Source organism: Suricata suricatta, chromosome 15 (assembly GCF_006229205.1).
Source record: "Suricata suricatta isolate VVHF042 chromosome 15, meerkat_22Aug2017_6uvM2_HiC, whole genome shotgun sequence".
Taxonomy (NCBI): domain Eukaryota; kingdom Metazoa; phylum Chordata; class Mammalia; order Carnivora; family Herpestidae; genus Suricata; species Suricata suricatta.
Window position 1 is genome coordinate 77,815,620 of NC_043714.1, and position 22,071 is coordinate 77,837,690.

Consider the following 22,071-nt stretch of genomic DNA (forward strand, 5'->3'; position numbering starts at 1 on the left):
CCTGGGGTCGCCCGCAGCGCGGCAAGGAGGACGGCGTGCAGCCTCTGCGCCCCAGCCCACGCAGCGCCGAGGCCGGCACCGGGCGCACCGCCCAGACCCGAAGAACCTGCCCCTAGCGGGGCGCCCCGCCCAGCGCGCCGGGAAGCCGCGCCCCTACTTGGAAGGAGAGGACCCCGCTGGGCCTGGGGGGCCGGGGGCAGAGGGAGGCTGCCCGATAGAACAAAGGGGCATGGGAACTCGCGCGCTGCCCAGGTTCCCGCGGAGGGGAGCCTCGGGGGACGCCCAGGCGCCGGGAAACTCCCCTAGGCTGACGCCCACGGGACTGACGTTCCCGGACGCCGGCCTTTGGGGACCGCGCAGGGAGCTGTGTCTGAGAACAGCAGCGAACAGAACAGAGACACCAAAGCCCCGAGGGGGCACTGCAGGGTATGGGCAGGGCGCAGTCCAGGACAGGGACGTAGGAGCCCCTTCCCCAAGTGGGGACAGGGGATAAAGTGGACAGGGGACGGAGGGGAGAGGGAGGAAAGGTCACATCTAAAAAAGAGAAGCCCTGACCCGGCCCATTTTATTGGACGCCCCTGCAGCTGAGTCACCAGCCGCTCCCCGGTCCCCAAAGCCACGCCAAGAAGCGCCATCCTGACTCAGGCCTCCGGTCTAGCGGGTCTGGCACCCAGGCTGAGATTGGGCAGACCCTCCAGGGGCAACTCTGACCACCCTCACCGCAGACCGACTCCCGCGCCCGGCTCATTCAGGCACCGACCAGAACACAACTCCAAATCCCGGTTAGGACGGCCCCTCGGGCCCGAAGCCCGAGCCCCAGGGCCCCGCCCACGCGGCTCCATTCACCGGAGGCAGGGCCCCACCCCGTCCTGTGCTGGGCAGCCCTGGCTGCTACGGGCTGTAGCCCAGAGCGGGTGACTTTGAGCAGGGGGAGGGCAGTGCGCAGACTGGCGGCCTGCCCCTTGGCAGTCCTGGGCCCTGCCAGAGGGCGCTCAGACACCTGCCTCACCTCTGGAGGCTCTGCGCAGGCCCAGCCCCACCTCAGTCCCGGGCAGGAGCGTGTCCCAGGCCCTCGCCCTAGGACACCGGCCCTGCACCTGCCCTACACCTGCCAGCTGGGCAGAGGCCTCGCTGGCAGTGGGGCCCTCCTCTACTGCTCACGGCCCCAGTCTGGAGCCTCCCCATACTCCTCCTCCCCCACCTGCCCCGGACGGGCTCCAGGCTGACAGAGTCACTGAACCCAGGCCCCACCCCAAGAAAGCAGACAGGGTCTTCAAAGCAGCGTAAGAGACTGAAGAGACGGAAGGGAGGGGTGAGGGATGGGCGGACTCCGCTCTCCCACCGAGTGCTGTGCTGGTGCTTGGCTCAGGGACAGGAAGGGGAGGGCACAGGGAAATGCAGGGGTGGGAGGGAGGCGGCCCCTCACCCTGCCCCGCCTCCAGCCCCCACTGCGCGGGTGGTGGCCGGAGACCGCTGCCCAGGCTCGGCCCAGATGGTAGCCGCCAGAGGCGCTTACCTTGCACATCCTGCATCCGGCAGCGCCCCCTGCGCCAGTGCCACACGGCAGCCAGGGTGACGACGTGGCCCACGACCACCAGTGAGGGAAACAGGCTGCCCGAGGGCTCCATGGCTCTGGGGCTGCACGGCTGTAGGAGGAGCCTCCCTTCCCCGCCTGGAAGACCGTTGGGGGGGCGCCCCCAGGGCCTGGGACCGCCCTGCCTGCCTGGCGCCCCAGAGACGAGTGCCGTCCACAACACCAACTGTGCCCCCGCCCGCCTCCCGTCCCTCCTCCCCGCTCGGAGCTCCCCTCCCACCTCCCGCAGGGCCCGGCTCAGCTGTCCCTACGCACAGCTATCACGCTCAAGGTTAGCTGGAGCCTTAACCCCTGCTTACCCGCAGCCACACCCGCCGGGAGGAGGGGCCTACAGTGACGCAGAGCGCCCCCCCCAGCGCAGCCCGGGCAGCCTCTGCACGCCCCCCAGTTCCTCCCCAGGAGGGTGACTGCAGTGTCCCAGCACCCCACTCTGCCTCCGAGGGTGCCCTCTGGTGACAGCTGCCAGGCGCCCAGCAGGGGGGGGCATGCCAGCACCCCAGGCCCGCTCTGGCCCCCCAGGCTTGCAGCTGACCCGACCACCCGCAATGACAAGCACCCTTACAGAGCCCCAACGCCCCCAGGTGGGGCCTCGAACGGATCGAAGGGAAGACTGGGGTGATGGCCTGGCAGGGCAGGTTGTGTGCAGGGGAGTAAGGTCGGAGCCTCCTGCGGCGCCCCCAGGGCCCCCGGCTGGGCTCTCACAAAGCTTTCAAAGGCTGCCCACCTACCCGGCACGATCTTCATCAGGGACGGCGACAGGAGCCCACGGGGCAGGCCGGGAGTGGGGGCAGGCTGTGGAGAGGGTCACAGACCCCTCTGAGGAGGCCGCGAGCCTGCAGCGGTGGTGGCGGCGGTGGGAGGAGGGCACGGCTGGCCGAGCCGCTGTCAGCAGCACTGCCTGTGTCCATGGGGGGAGGGGAGGGGTGGGCAGGGGGCCGGGCGGGGGGGGGGGGGATATAAATATCTGAGGAAGGCAAGCAAGGCCCGTCATTTGTCCAGACTTAGAACATGACGTGCAGTGCTAGGGCACTGGGGCCCAGGCGTCTGCCGGAGTCCAGGCTGGCGGGGTGGCGCCCCCCCGCAGTCACCCCCAGGGCTCCTGCCCGTGATTCTAATAATAAGAAGCCACCTGGCGTCAGGATGGGCCTCGGAACAAGGGCTGGCCCCGGCATCTGAAGCCTGGGGGGCTCATGTCGCCTGGGAGGAGATGCAGCCCCTGCCCTGCCCAACCCCCCCAGCTTCTCAGGGTGCAGAAAGTAGCAGGGTGCACTTGGGGAAGGCAAGGAGACTCTGATCCCTTTCTTCCAGATTCTTCCAGAGGGCCCCACGCAAGTCACCCCACACACCTGGCCCAGAGCGACAGGACAGCCTCCCCAAGGTCACACCCCGGGCCAGACACCCAGGTGGCCCCAGACTAGGCTATGCCACAGAAAGCTCCCAGCACCGCCCCCCTGCACCCCCCTCCCACCACAGGGCTGTGCCTCCCTGCCCCGGGCTGCTCCTAGTACTGCCCTGGCCTTACTCCAGAACCTTCGGCAGCCTCCCGTGTGCAGAAGCCTGGGGCCGGAGGTCCCTGTCAGCAGGCATGCCCAAGCCACATCCTGGATGACCGGGACCGCAGCGTGGAGGGAAACAGGACATGGGGGGTCACCCTCCTACCCTTCCCCTCCCAGGTGCCCTGGGGTCCTGGCAGACAAAGGGTTAAGGCCCAGATGGAAGGACTTGTATCCTATTTTGTAGCATTTCCTGTGTCAAGCACCATTCTACTTCAATTCTCAGAGAACCTCAGGAGGAAGTCCTATGTTACTACTGCATCGTACAAACGAGGAAACCGAGGCACAGAAAAGTGAAGGGCTTGCCCTTGGTCACATAAGGCTGTGCTCTGAGCCCAGGCAGGGTCTGGCTCGTGTGGTCACTGTGACCACTGGGGTACAGGCACTGTGGTCCATCTGGGGAGGACCACGGGCTCCAAGGAACGGGCGCTGGTCCCCAAGCTTTCACACTTGAGACACTCAGCAGCCAAGAAGGAAGGCCTCAGGAGAGCCCGGGACCCAGCCGCCCCTCGAAGGCAGCGGAAGACCTCCCACCAGCCACCCAGGACAGGAATTTTCACTTCCAGATGCCTCTGCCCCACACCAGACCCTCTCCCAGGCGGTTCTGAGAGGGGGGCCGGCTCAGCCCTGCACCTCTGAGCTGATGTCCCAGGCAAGGTCAGCAGCCCCTGAACCCCCAGGGCCCCGGCCACGGGCTGCTCCAGGGATCCCCCTCCAGCCCAGCTGGAACCCCAGTGCCCCCAGGCCCCCACCCAGGGCCCGCCCTACCTTGGCCCAGCTGAATCAGCTCCTCCATGCTGTACCTGTCCATGGCGGCTGAGTGCCGGCCAAGCCACGGGGCCAGCAGGGAGGAAAGGCAGGAAGGAGGGAAGGGTGGGAGGCAGAGGGAGGGCTCACGCAGGCCCTGGCCTCCCCACCCAGCTCTGGGAGCTGTGACTCCTCCTCACAGCCACCCCTTACTTAGTCAGTGAGCCGAGCAGAGCCGAAGTCAGCAGAGCCGAAGCCCAGTGGACCAACGGGTCCGACCAGCCCAGGTGGGACAGTGGACGGGCCTGCCCGAAATCCCTGAGCCTCAGTGCTGCCCACAGGGCCCCCTAGTCGTGCCAGCTGACGCCCGCCTGGGCGCCCCCCCCCCCCCCCCCCCCCCCCCCCCCCCCCCCCCCCCCCCCCCCCCCCCCCCCCCCCCCCCCCCCCCCCCCCCCCCCCCCCCCCCCCCCCCCCCCCCCCCCCCCCCCCCCCCCCCCCCCCCCCCCCCCCCCCCCCCCCCCCCCCCCCCCCCCCCCCCCCCCCCCCCCCCCCCCCCCCCCCCCCCCCCCCCCCCCCCCCCCGGGCCCTGCACCTCCCCACCCTCCTCAACAGCCTCCTCCTCCCAGGCCCCAAGCTAGCCCTGTCCAAGTCCTCCTCCGCAAGCACCACAATCAGCTCAGGCCTAGCCCCCTGGTCTCCAGCCTAGGCAAATGCCACATCCGTGTCCCTGCCTCTCCGCTCCCACGCGGCCCAGCAGGACCCAGGGAAAGGCCAGTCTAATCCTGCCACAAACCTGCTCTCAGAACCCGCTGGAGCTCCGCAGATACCGCCGACGGGCACGGGCCGGCCACGAAGCCAGCGGCTGCTGCAAAAACCCCTCCCACCACGTGGCGCTACACTGCCAGGGAAGGAGCAAGTCAGCGGGGCCTCCCTCTGGGACAGGAGCGCCATGCGGGGAAGTCGGGGTGTGCTGGGGCGGGCAGGAGCAGGGTCCTCAAAGGCCGCTTGCGCTAAAAGGGCTCTCGGGGCTGCGCTGCCCGCTCAGGCGGGGCCTTCTCCCTGTGAGCACCTCGGCCCAGGTGCATGTTGAGCTGGGCCCAGTGTTACTGTTTGAAACGTAAATGAAATTCATACACTGAAGCCCACGGCTCCCACCCTCCGCCACTCGGGAGAGACTCAGACTCCTGCCTCCCCAAGCCCCTGCCCTCCCAGCCCTGCCCTCCCGGCCCTGCCACCCTCGCTCGGGCCCTCCTTGCTATTGGGCTGCTCTTGGTTGGAGCAGGGGCTCCTCAGCAGCCAGGCTCAGCTCAGGGCACCTCTTCAGAGGGGCCCTCCCTGATTGCCCCCAGAGCTACGGCCCCCTCGCAGCATTCCATATCCAGTCCATCCCAGATGCGGGCGCGGGGGGCGGGGGGCTACCCCAGCTGGGGGCTTGGTCTGGGTCTGGCCGATACGCGGCTGAACATGAAGCGATGCCTTCCCACGAAGACGAGCGGACCACCAGGGCTCCCGGGAGGGGGCGGAGGGACAGCCCGCACAGCTGCCTGCCCACGGCGCCCACCACTCCTTGCCAAGGCTGGACGGGCAGAGCCAATGAGGAAGGGTCCGTGGGCTCATCATTTTAAACTCAGCGACTCTAGGTGCAGCCTGAGCATGGAGCTGTCCCGACCCCACAGACGAGGCCGTGCCCACACCACAGCCAGCACGCAGCATGCCCGAGATGCCCCCCGCCGAGTGTGGCCCTCAGGGCCTGTGCGCGGCCCTTGGGGAGCCCACACCCGCAGGCCTGACTCAGCCTGGAGCTGGAGTTCATTTCCTGTTGGAAACTCTGAGCTGCCGCCTGCGGCTGCGGCCAGGAGGGAACACTGAGTCACCTCCACCAGGGCTGGGGGTGCCCTCCTCTCTGCCCGCCGCAGCCACACCCAGTCCCCCATCCTGGCCCTGCTGCCATCTGCCCGCCCAGCCTGGCCACAGACGAGGAAGGAAGGGGAGAGAAGGAAGGAGCTCGCACTCAACACACCCACGACCCAGGAGAGGGGAGCGCAGGGGCTCCACGGCGAGGGCGGAAGGACCCCTGGGCTGGGACTGGGCCGCTGAAGGCCGGTCAGTGCCCACCACGCGCCCAGCCAGACGCTCATCTCCTTGTGGGGGACACTGTTACCCCACCAACAGGAGTCTGGAGAGGCCATGCAACTTGTTGGAGGCCACCCCACGGGAGAGCCCAGAGACCATGCCTCCACCCCACCACCTCACTGACCCTCCCAGACGCGCTCCCATGGCCCGGCCCTGGCAGGCCCGCCCCACCCCAGACCAGACCTGGGTCCTGCACAGCACCGTGGACCTGCACCTCGGTCCCTTGACCCCCGTTCACCTGGCAAACTCTTGCTCACCCCGCTGGCCTCAGGCCAGGCCCCCTTGCCAGCCCCTCTGACACCATGCTCCCCCCCAGGAGAGAAGACAAAGAAAACAGGAGCCAAGCCTGCTTTCTGCTGGGGCGCCGGGGCCGCCCCAGATCAGCACCAAGGCCAGTGAGCTCTGAAAGTACACGTGTGAGCCTGACACTCCCAGGGACACCAGTCATCGGCCTACCTGGGTCCTGCCAACACAGGTGCTTAGGGATAGGGGATGCCATGCCACAGAGGAAGGATGCCATAGGGTCACTTGGCAGCCCCTGGGGCCCTAGGACCCGTTCCATCCTCGGTGACCCAGCTTCCACCAGAAAGGGTCTGTGGGGACCAGGGCTGGGCCCGGTGCCCACTACACCGTGCCACTGTTTCGCCCAGCAGTGCTCCGCCTGCGGTCTGCTCCTCTCCCCCGCCCAGCGCTGCCCCCTTGGCCCTCACCAACCCCAAGCCGGCCAGCCTCCAGTCACAACACTGAGCCAAGAAACTGTACGGGCCACAAAACCATGGGGGCTGATGTCACCCCCACCGGACAGACTCAAGGCTCAGAGAGGTCAGGCAGTTCACCTGGGCCACACAGCTGGAGTGTGGTACCCTCCCCCCGCCCCAATTCCATCTCCTTCTCTACACACTACCGCCTCAGGCAGAGAGGGCCTAGAGGCAGACATGCTATAGAGGCGTACCAGTGATAGGGGTACAGACCAAGGGCAGTGCTGGGGAGGGCAGCTAGCTGGTGTGGGGCAGGGCTGTGCTAACAGCTGGTCCTGCCAGTCCAGGTCCTGCGAGCCCCACCCCTAGCCTGCGGGGAGCCTGAGGCTGGGCTGGCAGTGGCCCATGGGCTCCTCCTTGGCCTACCCATTCCAAGGTCCTCCAGCTGGGAGGAGGAGCCACGTGGGTCCACGACCGGCAGGCAGCACCCTCACCCTCGGGCAGAGAGAGCACCACCTGCTGGCGTGAGCAAAATCCCCCCCACGTGCGCTGCCATTCCCAGCCCACCAGGCCTGCGCCCAGGCACCCCCTTCCCGCCCCCCCCCCCGGGGCTGGGACGCAGCTGACCTGTGGCTGGGGCAGGCTCCGGGCCAGGCCTTGCCAGGTTCCCCTGGGCAGTGGCGGGCACCACAGGGGGCTCAGGTGCCCCCTCCTCAGGCTCCTTCCGACGGTAGACCCGCCGCTCCTCACGGGCAGGGTCTTCAGCCGGTGGCGGTCCCCGCTTTGGTGGGCAGCCCAGGGGCCCCTGCACAGACTGCACATGGGGGGCGCGGCGCGCAGGCATCACCATGGCGACAGGCCGGCGCACGCGCTGCAGAGAGGCGGGCACGATCTCCGGCGGCAGGTGCAGGTACTGGCGCAGGTGGGCGATGCCCTCATTGGTGAGGTACCAGTAAAAGTGGCGCCAGGCAAAGGTCTCCCGCACAAGGCCCCGGGCCCGCAGCGAGGCCATGGCGCGCATGACCTGCAGGTTGGTGACGCCAGGGACATGGGGGTGCAGGCTGCGGGGCCTCCGATCCTTCTTTGCCACCATCACGCCCTCACGGAAGAGCACCTCATAGATGGCCCGCAGCTGGTCCAACGGCATGAGCATACCCGCCACCATGGCTGCCAGAGCCTGAGCGGCGAGGGCGACGGGCGGGGCACGGGGAGGAGGCCCACAAGGCACCTCGGGACGGGCGAGGCGGAGGCTGGCGGGCGGGCTGGGCTCGAGGGCACGGGCTCCGCGGCTGGTGGCTGTCGGGCCTGGCTCCCTGGCTCGCTGAGATTCCGGCCGGCACTGCTCTGCCGCCGGCCTGCCGCCTGCGCGGGCCTCCCGGTGGCCCGCCCTCCCGCCGGGCCGCCCAGGCCGGCCCCCTCTGACTCAGCAAGCAGGGGCGGCCCCTCCCACCCACGGCCACCGGGGGCCCTCGCAGCCTGGCGGGTCCCTCACAGAGTGGGGGGCACCTTGCCCTGGCAGGCACCCCGGCAGCCCACCAACCAGGTCCCGCAGCTCCCACGACAGAAATTACGTCAGTTTCTAAACACTTCCTTCAAGGTTTCTGCGACGAGGGGGAGGGGGAGTCTACAATGGGGGCAGAATGGGCAGTAGGGAAGCAGCGAGCAGGGGAGACAGGACAGGGGTCTTCAGGCTGGGGACCCCACTCAGGGGTGTGGTCTCAGGCTTCTCGGACTCACGAGGGTCTGAAGCCGGGTGCTGGGCTGTCTGGGCCAGCGGGGCATTTGAGGTCTGAGGGGAAAGCTGGGGTCTTGGGGGGCGGAGGTCGGAGGGGGGACTGCAGTGGCGGCTGCCATGGCACATGGACAGGCGGACTCTGAACACCACTGGCTGCTGTCCCTCACGCAGGCAAAGGGACAAAGCCCCCACGTCCAAATGCCAGGCCCAAGACTGTAGCCACCCTATTCAACACTTCCCACGCCAAGCCAGATCAAGGGGGGCCCCAAAACACTCTGAGCGGGGCCTCCGTCCCCCTCAAGCCCAGGCCAGCTGCTGGAAGCCAGAAACTCTCAGCTGCTACAGGAAATCAACGTCACCAAATCCCTGGCACCCCAGGCAGGCCTGGTGCCCCCACTGCCGCACAGACACTCCGCCCTAGGTGGCTTGAGGGCCTGCCAGTGGACTAGCTGGGCAGATGCAGGGGGAGCAGCACCCAACCCCATTAGAAGATGGTCAAGGACCCAAGTCAAAGGGGAACCAACCACAGGGTCCAGGAGCTGCCCCAGGAGGGCCCTGAGCCGGATCTGGCCACACCCATCAGTCACTTCTAGGCTCCTACAGCTGAGGACCCAGCCGTAGATGTCCTGCGCCCCCCCCCATTCCACCCAGAACCGCACTCCTCCAGGCCGTGCTGCCCCGACACGCACCCTGCCACGCTCTCCCCTCCCCCCAAGCCGACACACCCATTCCCACCAGGCTCAGCTAACCCGGGAACTCTTTATAAATAGGGCCAAAGGGAGGGGGTGGGGGATCCCGAGGTGGGAGGCGCCCGCGGGCAGGCGGCCAACTGGCATCGGGTAGGGGCGGGTTTATGGGGCGGTTGCCATGGCACCGCAGAGCCAGGTCCAAACAGCGCCCCCAACACACATACACACACACACTCACGCACACTATACACTCACATACATGCACACACACACTCGTTAGACGCGCGCGCCCAGTGCTGGCGGACGCGGCGGTGGAAAGTGAAAACGCAGCCGACTGTCCGGCCCGCACGGCCCCGCCCGCCAGCTCACTGCGGCGCCGCCCTCCGCCAGTCCCCTGCGGCCGGCGGGGCAGGAAGCCGGCCAGCCCACACGGAGACGCGCTCCGGGAGACGCACCGCTAGCGCGGGAGTGGACAGCGTCCACGCCCCTTGAGCCCAGGGGCGCCTGCGAGCCCCCGCGGCCGCCCGGGCTGCGGCTTCCAGAACCAGCAGCAGCTGTAGCTCAGGACAGCAGTCCCCCAGCGCTCCGGCCCAACCCTTTGTCCGAAGAGCTCCCGCACTCTCCTGACCTGTCCCTCGGCCCTCCCCCACGGATCTCCTGCTCTCCCTCCCCCCACCCCATAGCCCCTCGCTCACCTCCTGCTTCCCCCTCCCATGCCTATCCCATGCTATCTTCCCGGTTTGAACCCCCTCAAATCCCCAAGCCGCCCCACAAACCAACCCATGCCCCCTTTCCAAAATGATTCCAAGTCATCCCCAAGGCCTCCCAAGCACTTGGACCTAAGGTCTCTCCTCCCACGCGGGCCTGCACGAGGTGGCAGCCACGTGGGGCTCCGCAGAAAGGGGCGGGGCATAGTAGGGAATCCCCCTCCCTGCTACCAGCCCAGGCGCCCTCAGGGGCTGAAGGGGAGGAGTAGGTAGGAGCTTGGAGCTTAAAGTTCCCGGCAATTTAGGCTGCTCCACCACACCGCCCTCCCGTCCCTCGCCGCGCCTGGGTGGGGGCGCCCCCAACAAAGTCCCAGGGCTGGAAGGATGCCCCTTTCTGCCCCGCCCCCACCCTGCAGAACCGCAGCCGCAGCGGCTGATTCCGCGCCGGGAGGGCCAGGGCGGGTAGGCAGGGCGGCCTCCTCCCCCTCGCACTCCGGGGCCCTCCAGGTTTCCAGGGCAACCAGTCGGAGTCCCCCGGCAGCCCCCAGCCCCCCCATCACGAAACAAAGAGCCGCAGTGTGGACTTGCCCGGGGCCAGCCCGCCTGGCGCCTCCTCACAGTGATACCCACTGCCCTGGCCTGTCCCCTCGGACACTGGGCTTGCAGGGCGGCAGCAGGGCGGGGGCTCCGCAGAGTCCGGGAGGAAAAGGGGCGGACCCGCTGCAAAGCCAGCTCTCACCTCCGACCCGCCCCTGCCGCTGCAGCAGCCCGCCCCGCCCCCCGACGCTCGGGCCGCAAGGCTGCGGCAAGAGTAGCCCCCCAGCCAGCCCCCGGCGGACCCCGACCAGCTGGAGCCCTGGCGGTGCACGGGTCTCGGGTCTCCTGGGGCTTCGACTCCCCCATCCCCAAGGCTACCCCAGGGGCGGCAGACCTTGACCGCGGCCCTGCGCGGGGCTGCACGCTGCTAGAGGTCACTGCCTGGTGCTCGCCCCTTGGCTCGGGCCCCGTCCCCGGCCCGCACCTTTGAGGGAGCTGATCTCCTGCTGGATGGCTCTCGAGGGGTCCATGTCTCCGCCGGGACTGAGGGCGGCGCGGCTGCCGCCACGCAGAGTCCAGCCCCGCAACGCACTGTCCCGGCCAGAGCCGCAGCCTGGGGGAGGAGCCGAGAGGCCTGGGGCGGGGCTTGCCAGCCCGGGGCGGGGCTTGGGCTGATCAATGCGCTTGGCACCACGGCCCTGCGAGAGCTCCCGTGGCGCACCGCCGCCCCCTCCAGCCCCCACCTCGTGCGGCCAGACGCTGCTAACTCCAGCCAGTCTGCCGGGACCCCGGGTCGGATCTAGGTGCCCTCCGACGGCCTACCCCTGCCCACCGCACAGCCCCCGCACAGCGCCCTCGGGCTCGTTCTGCACGGCCACTGACCCCTTGCAGGAGATACCCACGGGTCTGGGCCATCCCGCAAACTCCTTGGCCAACACCCTGGCTGCGGAGGGTAGGTGGATTCCACCAGCGCAGGGGCTGGAGGCCTACCGGCAGTGGTGATCAAGTCCCTTCCTCACCACTCTTCACACCCCAGCAGCTCTGTTCTGCCCACCCTCCCCCTTCTCCCCTGGGGGCCAAGCCTCCTCCTGCACCCTCATGCTCCTCCCAGCCACCTCACCCAGTCCTATGACTCAAGATGCTCTCTCCACTCTGACTGTAGGATCTCATGTCCAGCAGGACTCCACACTGCAGCCCAGCCTCTCTCTCCCCCACTCAGGGGATCCCAGTCTGGCTTGCCGTGGGGTGCTCTTGTCCCCCTAGCTCCGGGTCCAGCCCCCTGGGGTCACTGTGCAGGCACACATGCCTCCATGGCCAGCCCCACGGGTCCTGGGGCTCTACTTTCCAGTCTGTCCACCAACTGCCACCACCAGTCCAATCCCCAGCACATCTCTTCCCGGATCCCCTGACCCCGACCCCTATCGTGAGGGGGTCAGTCTCCTGAGCCACACCAGCAGACTGTCACTGCTGGCCTCCAGGGCAGAATGTCGGCACTGGCACAGGCAGGGCAGGGCAGGGTGGAGTCTATCTCATTGTACCTCCTGAAGCCATAAAGCAGGAGCCGTGCTCACACCTAAGGTGTCAGCCCCAGGTCTGCACCCTGCCTTTCCACCCTGGTCATGTCCTGGGCTGCGGGAGACAGAGACAATCTCCATAAGATGTGGCCAGCCTGCCTCAGTCTCCTTCTAGGCCAGACCGCCTCCTCCAAGCAGCCACCCTTATTGCCCGCAGGCCCACTTGTCAGGTCAACTGGAGGAGAGTCTGAGCCCCTTCACTGGTCCCCTCACATTGGGCTGCCCACCTATAAGTGGCCACTGCAGCCCCCAATGCCACATGCAACCAGGGGACTTCCAGGAAAGTGGTGGCAGCTGGAAAGTCCAGTGAATAGGTGTTCTCAACCTGCCGCTGCCGAATCTGCCCCCAGCAGCAGCTGCGGTGTGGATTTGGAAGTGGGGGACAGCCACGTGGACCCTGGAAAGGCTCCACAGGACACAGGGCCCTGTTCTTTGGTCCCTTCTCAGAGCAGGCTTCCCAAAGGAAGGGGCAGTGATGTCAGGACCAAAAGACAGACTGCAGCTAGCAGGCAAAGGAATACAGACGACATGTGCAGAGGCCCAGAGAAGGGGAGAAGGGTCTGGCCAACCCCACAGACTGGAGATGGCAAAGCAGGGAGAAGGAGACTGGAAACAGCAGTTAGGGGGCTTCACCAAGCTAGGGAGGTCCCTCCAACGACCTTGGACAAGGGCCTGGGGCAAGACATACGGACAGGGAGGAGGAGAGGGCACAGCTTATCCGTGTCTGGCGGGACAGAAGGGGAGGCTCTGGCCTCCCTAGACCCTCAGCTTCTGCCGGCCTCACTGCCCAGCAGGCCTCATCTCCGGGCCCTCCAGAAGGCAGACGGTCTGACCAGCAGCATGGCTCTTTCATGCCCAACTAGGGCCCTAGCAAGTCCCCTGGGCCAGGGACGCGCACCGTGGGCGAGGCCAAGCCATCTGGAAGCTTTCTGCAAAGTCCAGTCACACCCCGGGCTCCCTGGCACCTGAGCTGAGCCCTGACACCACAACCAGGCACCCCTCCTTTCCACCCCCACTGGCCAGGACACGGCCCTCCTCACAAGTCCGGGAAGACGCTGACAATCTGGGCCATGGCCCAGGGCCAAGGAGGGAGCCCTGCCTCTGCCCCCACAACCCCATCTGCCACCCGGATAGTCGCACTGCCTGCAAAGACCCTGCCTGCCCTCAGCTTGGCACTCCTCCCTGCAGCTTCCCGGTTTCGAGGCTGCCCCCAGCCCCCAGCCCCCAGCAGGGGATCCAGGTCCCATGCACGGTGCCACGTGGACAGCTGTAGGTTGGGGACCCCTGTGCCAGCAGAGACCTTCCACTTAGGGTCCCCAACAGGCACCCAGCAGAGGCCTGACCCAGGGAAACCCTGCAAATGTGAGCACGGGAGCCATCTCGCCCCACAGCCATGACCCAGAGTCCGTCTACACCTCAGGAAGCCACAGGCCGGGCAGGAGCCAACTGTCCCTCCTGGGAAGCCGCCCCTTGCCGGACGATGAGAGCAGGAAGCCGGCCAGGCCAGCAGCTCTGGGCGGCGCCAGGGAGGTTGAGGCCCACTGCAGCAGCAGGCTGGGTGCCCGCCAGGGCTCCCAGACACCCTGGCGAAGGCTTTCGCCCTGGGCCCGGTCCAGCTGTCTCCGTGCAGCCCCGTTCAAGAGCAGCATGCTTACTAGGCACCTGCCAGAGACTCGGATGCGGGAGGCCGGCTCCCACCCCACGTCCCCTGCTCCGTCATTCTGCCCCCAAATATCTTCCAATCCTGTCCTCATTCCCACTTCCGCCGCCTCCACCTGCGCTGGGCCTGGCCCCCACCTTTCTCACCTCCTGGTGGCCCCGCTGTCCCACTTGCAGGACTCTGCTGCAGACCGAGTCCGCACACAGGCCAGGTGCCTCCACAGCCCTCCTTCCCGCCCCCCACCCCTGCCTGCAAGCAGCGTGGTGGACCCCCCTCTGGGCCCGCAGGGACAAGCGCACTGGAACAGAGACCCTTGTCGGGGGGAGGGCCTGGGCGGCTGTCTCACATGGCCACACCCCAGGCCTGGACACGCCGGCCTCACCACCAAGGAATCAAAGGCACAGACTCTCGCGGTGCCCGGATGAGGCGCTCCCAGAGCCTCAATTAATATAGTTTTGCCTCATTAATAGGTTAAGTGAGAAAACCTGTATATTGATCTCAAAAATGCTGACAACTCATTTGCTAAAACCCAGACGCAGTTCTGATGCTGAGAAAGTGGCCCAGTACACTCGGGACAGCGTCACGTGAGACGGGACATGCTCGCCGTGCTCAGGAAGGACGGAAGGCTTGCAGAGAGCAAGCGGTGCTCCTTCAAGCTGGAGGCCCTCGGGACCATGGCCGGGGAGGCCTCCTGAGCCCACGGCCTCCTTCGTGAGGCTGCTCCCAGCCTGTGAGAGCAGGGGCAGTACCGGGGAGGGAGCAGGACCCACGGAGCATCTGCTCCCCTTGGGTGCCTAGACAGATGCCGCTGACCGCCTCCCAGAACCAATGAAGAGCTCATTAGAGCGGCTGGCTTCACATACACCTCTCTAGAAGACCCAAGAGATTTCCCATAGACAAGCGATAACTACTTAGAAAAACGTAAGGCAAGCGGGTGGCACAGTCGGTTAAGCGTCTGACTTCGGCGCAGGTCACGATCTCACGGCTCATAGGTTTGAGCCCAGGGCTGGGCTCTGTGCTGACAGCTCAGGGCCTGAAGCCTGGTTCGGATTCTGTGTCTCCCTCTCTCTCTGCCCCTGCTCTGATCACACTCTGTCTCTGTCTCTCAAAAATGAATAAAACACATTAGAAAGTTTTTTCTTAAAGTAAAATGTAATGGGAAAAAACCGCTTATTAGCAATGCTAAATATAAACTGCTCCGGAATAAGACAAAAATCACTCAGAACCTAAGTGCAGAAAGCCCCCCCCATAAGGAAAGACTGGGCCCCATGAAGCAAGGGGGAGGGGTGACTCAGGCTCCCCGACATTGCAGAACCGCTGCCGCCCCAGCTGATGCATGATGCCAGGTCTCATCAGCCCTCCCGCTGGGGCGGGCCCCTCGCTCTCTCAGCCCCTGGCTCTGGGAACTCACAGCTTGGCAGGGCTCTGGTGTCTCTGCAGCGGGTGCTGGGCAGGGCGGCGGGCAGGCCCCAGGGACCGCAGCAGACACAAATGCCAACCCGGCAAACATCTCAGAAACTCCTTAAATACTGTGTTAGACCAGAAACCTCCCACCTGCCCCCAACACGGCGGTGGGGAGCCATGAGATGCCGCCCAGCCACGGGGCGGAGTCATTGCCGGAGTCATTGCCGCTGGCTCCCTGCTTGTTCTCTGCAATTTCCTTGTGGAAAATCAAGCAAATACAAATGTCATTCTGGGTTGTCCTCCTTTGACACAAAAAGTGACGCCTCTCATGTGGTCGCTGACCCTTGATTTTTCATGAGGCCCCCCGCCCCGGAGGCCTGTCACCGGGGAGGCCCCTCGGAGCGATTTGGGGGGCTCAATCCGATCGGGTCAGATGGGATGTCTACTTTCCCGGGCCTGGCTCCCACGGCTTCACCAGGACAATCCAGAAATCCAAGTTTTTGAATTTTTGCCTATCTGATAGGTGAAAACTGGTATCTTGGTGTAGATAAGGCTTATATTTTACACACTATTGATCCAGAAATCCTATTTCAAACAAATGCCACAGATACACTCAACAACCCAGCTCCAAAGTCACTCCTCGCAGCAAAAAAACAAAAAATTAAAACAATTACAAAACCAAAAACAACCCCAACGTTCTATCAGAGGACATTGGTTTAAACAGGATGCAGTTACCACACAAAGGAGTATTATGTTACCTGATATCATATTGTAAATAAATGTTATACAAAGATGTTCCTATCATGACATTAAGCAAAAAATAAGGTATGTCACTCTATGATATCAAATTATAAACCTATAAATAAACTAAATTGTACTATAAAAAGCTGCGCGTTTTTTTTAAACAAGCACAAAACAGAGATGTGAAAGTTTTCCCACTCATCAGCCAGCACTGGAGGGACACTGGCGGAGGGCTGTGGATGGCGGGCCTGGAGCAGGCCTGATCTCGGCAGAATCCCGGGGCCAACAGCTGCGGCCTCACGAGGAGCCCGGGTCTTTGCAGGCGTTGCTGCACGAAGGTCTCAAGCCGAGATCATCCTGGATCACGTGGACGGGCCCTGAGTCCTTTGAGAGTTAGACAGAAGAGACCACAGACACACAGACCGGCACCACCGACAGCCACCAGAAGAGGTGAGGAAGGCCTTCTCTAGAGCCTCCCAAGAAAGTATGGCCAACACGATGACTTTGGACTTCTGACCTCCAGAACGGAGTCAACACATTTCTGGTTTTCAGACCACGTGTTTGAGGCGATCTGCTTCGGCAGACGCAGGAGACGGCTCAAGGTCTCGTTACGGGGTGCGGGCGAGCAATGCCGTGTGGACGAGGCTTCAGAATCGGGCAGTGGACTGAGGAGCATGCCGGGAAAAGCCCAGATGCTGGAGGCGATCCTGCGGGGAGGGGGGGGGGCCCAGAAGGAAGAGAGAGACACGCAGGGGAAGGCGGACGAAGGTGATCCCTATGAAACAGCAGCAGGAAACGTGGCTGGACGGTGCTCCGCTGCTGGCTGGGGGCAGAACTTGTGGGTGACGAGCCTGGATCTTTAGCCGAGATCTCCGGGCTAAGCGCCGGAGGGGTGACCCACCTTCCTCTTGCCGCGCACGGGCAAGTGGAGAGGAAAGACACGAGTTGTGGAAGGGGCTGTTATGCAAGAAGGGAACCAGCACTGGTGACCCAGGAAAGTCACAACCTGTTCAGATTGCATCACAAGTACATGCTGGGAAAGTGGGCCCTGGAGAGAGCGCCAAGGCCGTGACCGCACAGCCCCGCGCCGCCCAGGCTGGACGTCTGCCCCCGTGGTCCAGTCAGCCCCCTCAGCAGAAGCCGGGAACGGAGAGGGGCCACCCGGAGAAGTCCTGTGGAGGACCCTCTTGTCCGAAGCCACAGATCGCCGAGACGCACCAGGAGCCTCACAAGGTTTGTGACAATGTCGCAGGAGCAGGAACACGGGCAGCGGGGACAGACGGGGGCAGAGGCAGGAAGGTGGTCAGGATTCTCGTGTGCTCACCGCGCAGCTCATGGGCCACCCTTCAGGGACGGGAGCGGGGGACCCCAGAGCGGAGGCCACACAGCAGAGCATCAAGCCGCAGAGGAGTATTCTCAGGAATTTGCCTGCGGGGTTCAGACTTGCTTGGAACTGGTGAGCCCTCTATCGCTTTCAATGTCCCCCCTTTGGAATGGGGGTGTCTATTCTATGCCGGTTCCACCACTGTCTTCTGGAAGCCTAAGACTAGCTTCACAGACAGACGGCAGTTCCGCCCCAGGTGGACCACAGAGCCGCCCCTCCACCTGCCTTAGACGATGTGGACAACACTTGAGGCTTCTGAGCTGCTGACACTCCCATGACGTTGTGAACATGACGCTGGACGGGCAGAGACTCTGGGGGCACGTAGGATGGGGTGAATGTAGTTTGTACGTGACAGACATGGATTCTGGGGGCCCAGGGGGCAGTGGATTGAATGGCGGTCCCCAAAATACAAGTCCACCTCCAAACCCCTAGAGCCCATGAATGTGCTCTTACTTGGAAAAGAGGGGGGTCTTTGCAGTTACGATTAAGAATCTTGGGATAAGATCGTCCTGGAGAACTCAGGAGGCCCTACGTGCAAACACATTCCCCTCACAAGAGGCAGAGCAGAGGACGCAGGGGGAGGCCACGCTGAGGATGGAGGCCAGTACTGGACAGAGGCTGTCAGGAGCCAGGAGCCGGCGGACGCGGGAGCAGGCCTGCCCCAGAGCCTCCGGATCCTGGACCCGGGGCGTCTGACGGGTGAGAGAGAAAACTTTCAGGCCACCCGCCGCTGCCCGCGGGGAGACTACCTCAGGGCGCTCAGGCGTCTGTAAGCCGGCTACAGTGACAACAACAGCAAACGCACTTGTGTCCCTCGGGGCCACCTCAGGTGCCTATTCCATAAGCTTTCCCTGCAGCCATTCCCCTGATAGGGAAGGGGGAAAAGGATTCGTTTCAAAAGTTCAAAATACACACTCATTTGAAAAACCGAAAAAGAACAGAACAAAGACCATAAGAGACACTTCTTCCCGGTTTCCCACAGCCTCACACCTGCTGCCTGCGGTCCCGTACCTGCACCCTGCACACTCCGGAGGGTCTCCCCGTCCCCCACTGTCCTGGCCCCCCGGTGCTGCCACCAGCCCACCTGAGCCCAGACTCCAGACCAGCTACAGCAGATGCCTTCTGGAGTCTTCTTTTCCTGCAGAATTGGTACCGGATCTGTCCCCACCCCCGGAGCCAGAGTGTCCCCCCATCTGTCCCTGGGCCCCCACCCCCTCCGCCTTGGGACAGCAGTGATGGTCCTCGCCGAGAGCTGACCGCCCGGCCAAGGCGCCCTTCCGCAGCTCAGCCAGCGCCCGAGCTCCCCCACAGAAGGGAGGCGACAGGGAGCAAGCCACAGCTTCCTGTCACACATCTTCCTCCTGTCACCCGAGAACGAGCTCCTGACCCCTCCCCCGCCCCCCGGCGCCCTGGGCCACCCCGTGACCCAGTGCCAGCCCCTCTTGGGTCCGCGATCCCACCCCCTACAACCCCACAGAACACCCACAGCGCCCCTCCCCCAGCCAGCATCTTCTCGTCCGTCCTGACCTGGGCGACTGGCCCCCACTTGCTCCATCACTCTCCGGCCTCCTTGAGTCCTTCCTGAAGTTTCCCAGATGTCCCCCTCCTCTGCTGCCAGCTCCCCTCAGGCTTTGGGGGGAAACTGAGGCCAAAGGGCATTCTCATCCACACCTTCTTCCCATGCCCTACGGCCCACGGCCCCCCCTTGACCCCACGCGGCCCTCAGTGGCAAGGGGTGATCACATTCAGCCCCCAACATGAGCGGATGGGCAAGTGAGAGGGGTCACCCAGCAGGCAGCAATGCCACAGATGCCCCTGTGGCCCGAGGCCTCCCCTTCCCCAGGGACCTCAGGCCAGGGCTCTGCCTGCCTCCACTCTGTCCTGGAGGCCCTCCTCCCTCCCACACCGGTCCCCTCGCCCTTCCAACCTGATTACATCCCCAACCAGATCTCCCCAAGGCCCCCAGTGTCCCTTATCGCCGAGTTTGCTGGGCACTCTTCGGGCCTCATCCTGCTCCAGACCCCTTGCCCTGGTGGCTCTCTCCTTCCCATTCACTGGGCCGCCAGGACCCCAGATAAGGCTCTGTCCCTGCCCCAACCCCCCACCCCCGCCTCACCCTGCTCTGCTTCCCCAGCTGCCCCAGGGGGCTGTCCCCAGCCTGGCCTCGCCTCCCGGTCTCTGCACGCATGCTCATCTCCAACCTGCATGCCCACGCGCACGCTCTCCACCCCCCTCCCCCGGCTCCCACACGCAGCTCACCTCCAGACCGCCCACGCGCACGCGCACGCTCACCTCAGGCTCCCATGCCCCCACTCCCGTTCCTCCTCCACGCACACAATCGCAGCCCCCGTCCCAAGCCCTCTGGAGCTCCCCGCGCTGCCACCCTGCCTCCCGCCACCTCGGCACCTGCGTCTCCCCTCAGCCACTTCTCTGGGGGCGCCCGGGGGCCTTCACGCCAGACCGGGAGCCCCAGGGGGTCCGCTCCTCCCGCCCCTGAGTCCGCCCACTTGTCAGGCACGCGTGTCACAGAACACAGGTGCACGGGACACGCCCCGGCCCTCGGAAAGCCGGTTGGTGGGAAAGGAGATGTTTTAAATCCTCTTTGTCGCCCACTAACCCAAGTCCAGACCCTGGACGTGACACCCTAAGGCTCCTGCACACCTCTCAGCCCAGAACAAATTCAGATGGATTAAAGAGAAAGATGTTAGAAAGCAAAAATAAGCATCAAAACTGGAAGAAGCTCTTAGCAAATGTTTATGGTTTGTTCTTATTTTTAGAGACAGCACAAATGGGGGAGAGGCTCCGGGGGAGGGGGCGGAGCTCAGCAGGCCCAATATGGGGCTCGATCCCACGACACTGGGATCGTGACCTGAGCCAAATCAAGAGGCCGTCACCCAATGGAGCCACCCAGGAGCCCTCAGCAAATATATATACATTCTTGATGTTTATTTATCTTTGAGAGAGAGAGAGAAACAGAGGGTGAGCAGGGGAGAGTCTGAGAGGGAGGGAAACAGAATCTGAAGCAGCTCCAGGCTCCGAGCTGTCAGCACAGAGCCCAACGCAGGACTCAAACCCACAAACTGCAAGATCATGACCTGAGTGGAAGTCGGATGCTTAACTGACTGAGCCACCCATGCGTCCCCTCAGCAAATATTTTTATAGAAGAAGGACGTTCTAAGCATGACATAAAATTCAGAGATCATAAATAAAAGACTGGTAAATTTTAAAATAATTTTTTAGTGTTTATTTCTGAGACAGAGAGAGAGAGAGAGCTCACAAGGTGGGGAGGGGCAGAGAGAGGATCCATCGTGGGCTCTGCACAGACAGCCATGAGCCTGACGCAAGGCTCAGCCTCACGGAGCCGAAGTCAGACACTCCACCAACTGAGCCACCCAAGACTGGTAAATTTTTAAAGTTGACATGGCTAAAAATACCAAAGACAGGATTAAATAACAATCAACCAAAAACGGTGCGTGGCGTCAGGTGTCAGGACGGCAACCGGGGACACCAGGGGGCTTGCAGGAGACACAGAAGCTGCTCACGTGTGGGGCTGGTCCCAGGACACTCCGACATTTAAGTGAGTTATATGTGTGTAATTTGTTCACTTCTCTGTAGGAATGTTATACTTCAATAAAAAGCTTACTTTAAAAAGATATAACAAACCAGGAAAAAATCTGAAACATTTACAAAAAAGACACGGAGGTTAATATTCATACGTAAAGAGCTCTTATAATTCAAAAAGAAACAGATCTTACAGAGAAATGAACAATGCTTGTTTTTTTCTTTTTTAAACCCTGGACCTCTACGTGCCTCCCTCCTAGATCTGAACAATGGTTTTGAATAGGCGACTCACAAGAGAAATAAAATGAAAATAACCAGTAACTAGGAAATGATGCTCACTTTATTTAAGAATCAAGGAATGCAAATTAAAACAGGATTTTCTCATCAATCAGTTGGCAAGGAATTGGAGGACTGGTTTGTCTTGAATCCTGCATTCACCTATGTCAGAAGGCGATCTAGAAATATGATGACTTTTAAAGATAAGCCCAAATGTCCATGTAAAGGGACCAGGTAAATAAGCTGGGGTATTTCCTGGAAATGGCATATTTAGTATCCATTACATTTTTTTAAAAGGGGTGGGGTGCCGGGGTGGCTCAGTCACTTAAGCTTCCGATTCTTGATTTTGGCTCAGGCCATGATCTCACGGGGTCTTGAGATCAAGCCCCGAGGAGGACTCCTTCACTGAGCGCAGAGTCTGCTTGTGATTCTCTCTCCCTCTCTCTCCCTGCCCCTCCCTCCCTCCCTCTCACCTGTGTGCACTCTCTCTCTCTCTCTTGCCCTCTCCCTTTCTCAAAAATAAACATTAAAAAAAAAAAAAGGCAGGAGAGGTCAAGAGCATTCAAAGGGGAAAGAACAATCTTTCCCACAAAAGGGGCTGGGACAACCAGAGTCCATGCGTAAAAGAACAAAGTCAGATCTTCACTTCATGCCATATTCAAAAATTAATTCAAAATAGATCAAAAACCTAAATGTAAGAGCTAAAACGATAAAACTCTTGAAAGAAAACATAGGCATAAATCTTCATGACTTGGGAATAAGCAAGAATTTCTTAGATACGATGCCAAAAACACAAGTACGAAGAAAAAAACAGATGAGTTGGACTTGCCAGAATGAAAACTGTCTGTGTCTCAGCGGACATCGTCAGGAAAGTGAAAAACCATAGAACCTGAACATTTTGCAAATCATCTATCTGGTAAGGGACATGTATCTAGAATACATAAAGAACACTTACCACTCAACAGTAAAAAGATAAAAACCCAATTTAAAAACGGACAAAGGATCTGGACAGACATGTCTCAGAAGGACGGAAACAAACGACCACTAGGCAGAGAAACGGCACTGAACATTCCCGGCT

At 62.9% G+C, this 22,071-nt stretch overlaps 1 protein-coding gene across 1 annotated transcript in view; it reads right to left on the minus strand.

Moving 5' to 3' along the window:
- PLEC (plectin) overlaps positions 1 to 8,094 on the minus strand; it is a 34,550-nt gene extending 26,456 nt beyond the window's left edge. Inside the window, exon 1 of the mRNA XM_029923349.1 lies at positions 7,353 to 8,094. Coding sequence (XP_029779209.1) covers positions 7,353 to 7,890 — 538 coding nt within the window. The 5' untranslated portion in view covers positions 7,891 to 8,094. The remainder of the gene's footprint in view (positions 1 to 7,352) is intronic.
- Positions 8,095 to 22,071: the final 13,977 nt, after the last annotated feature.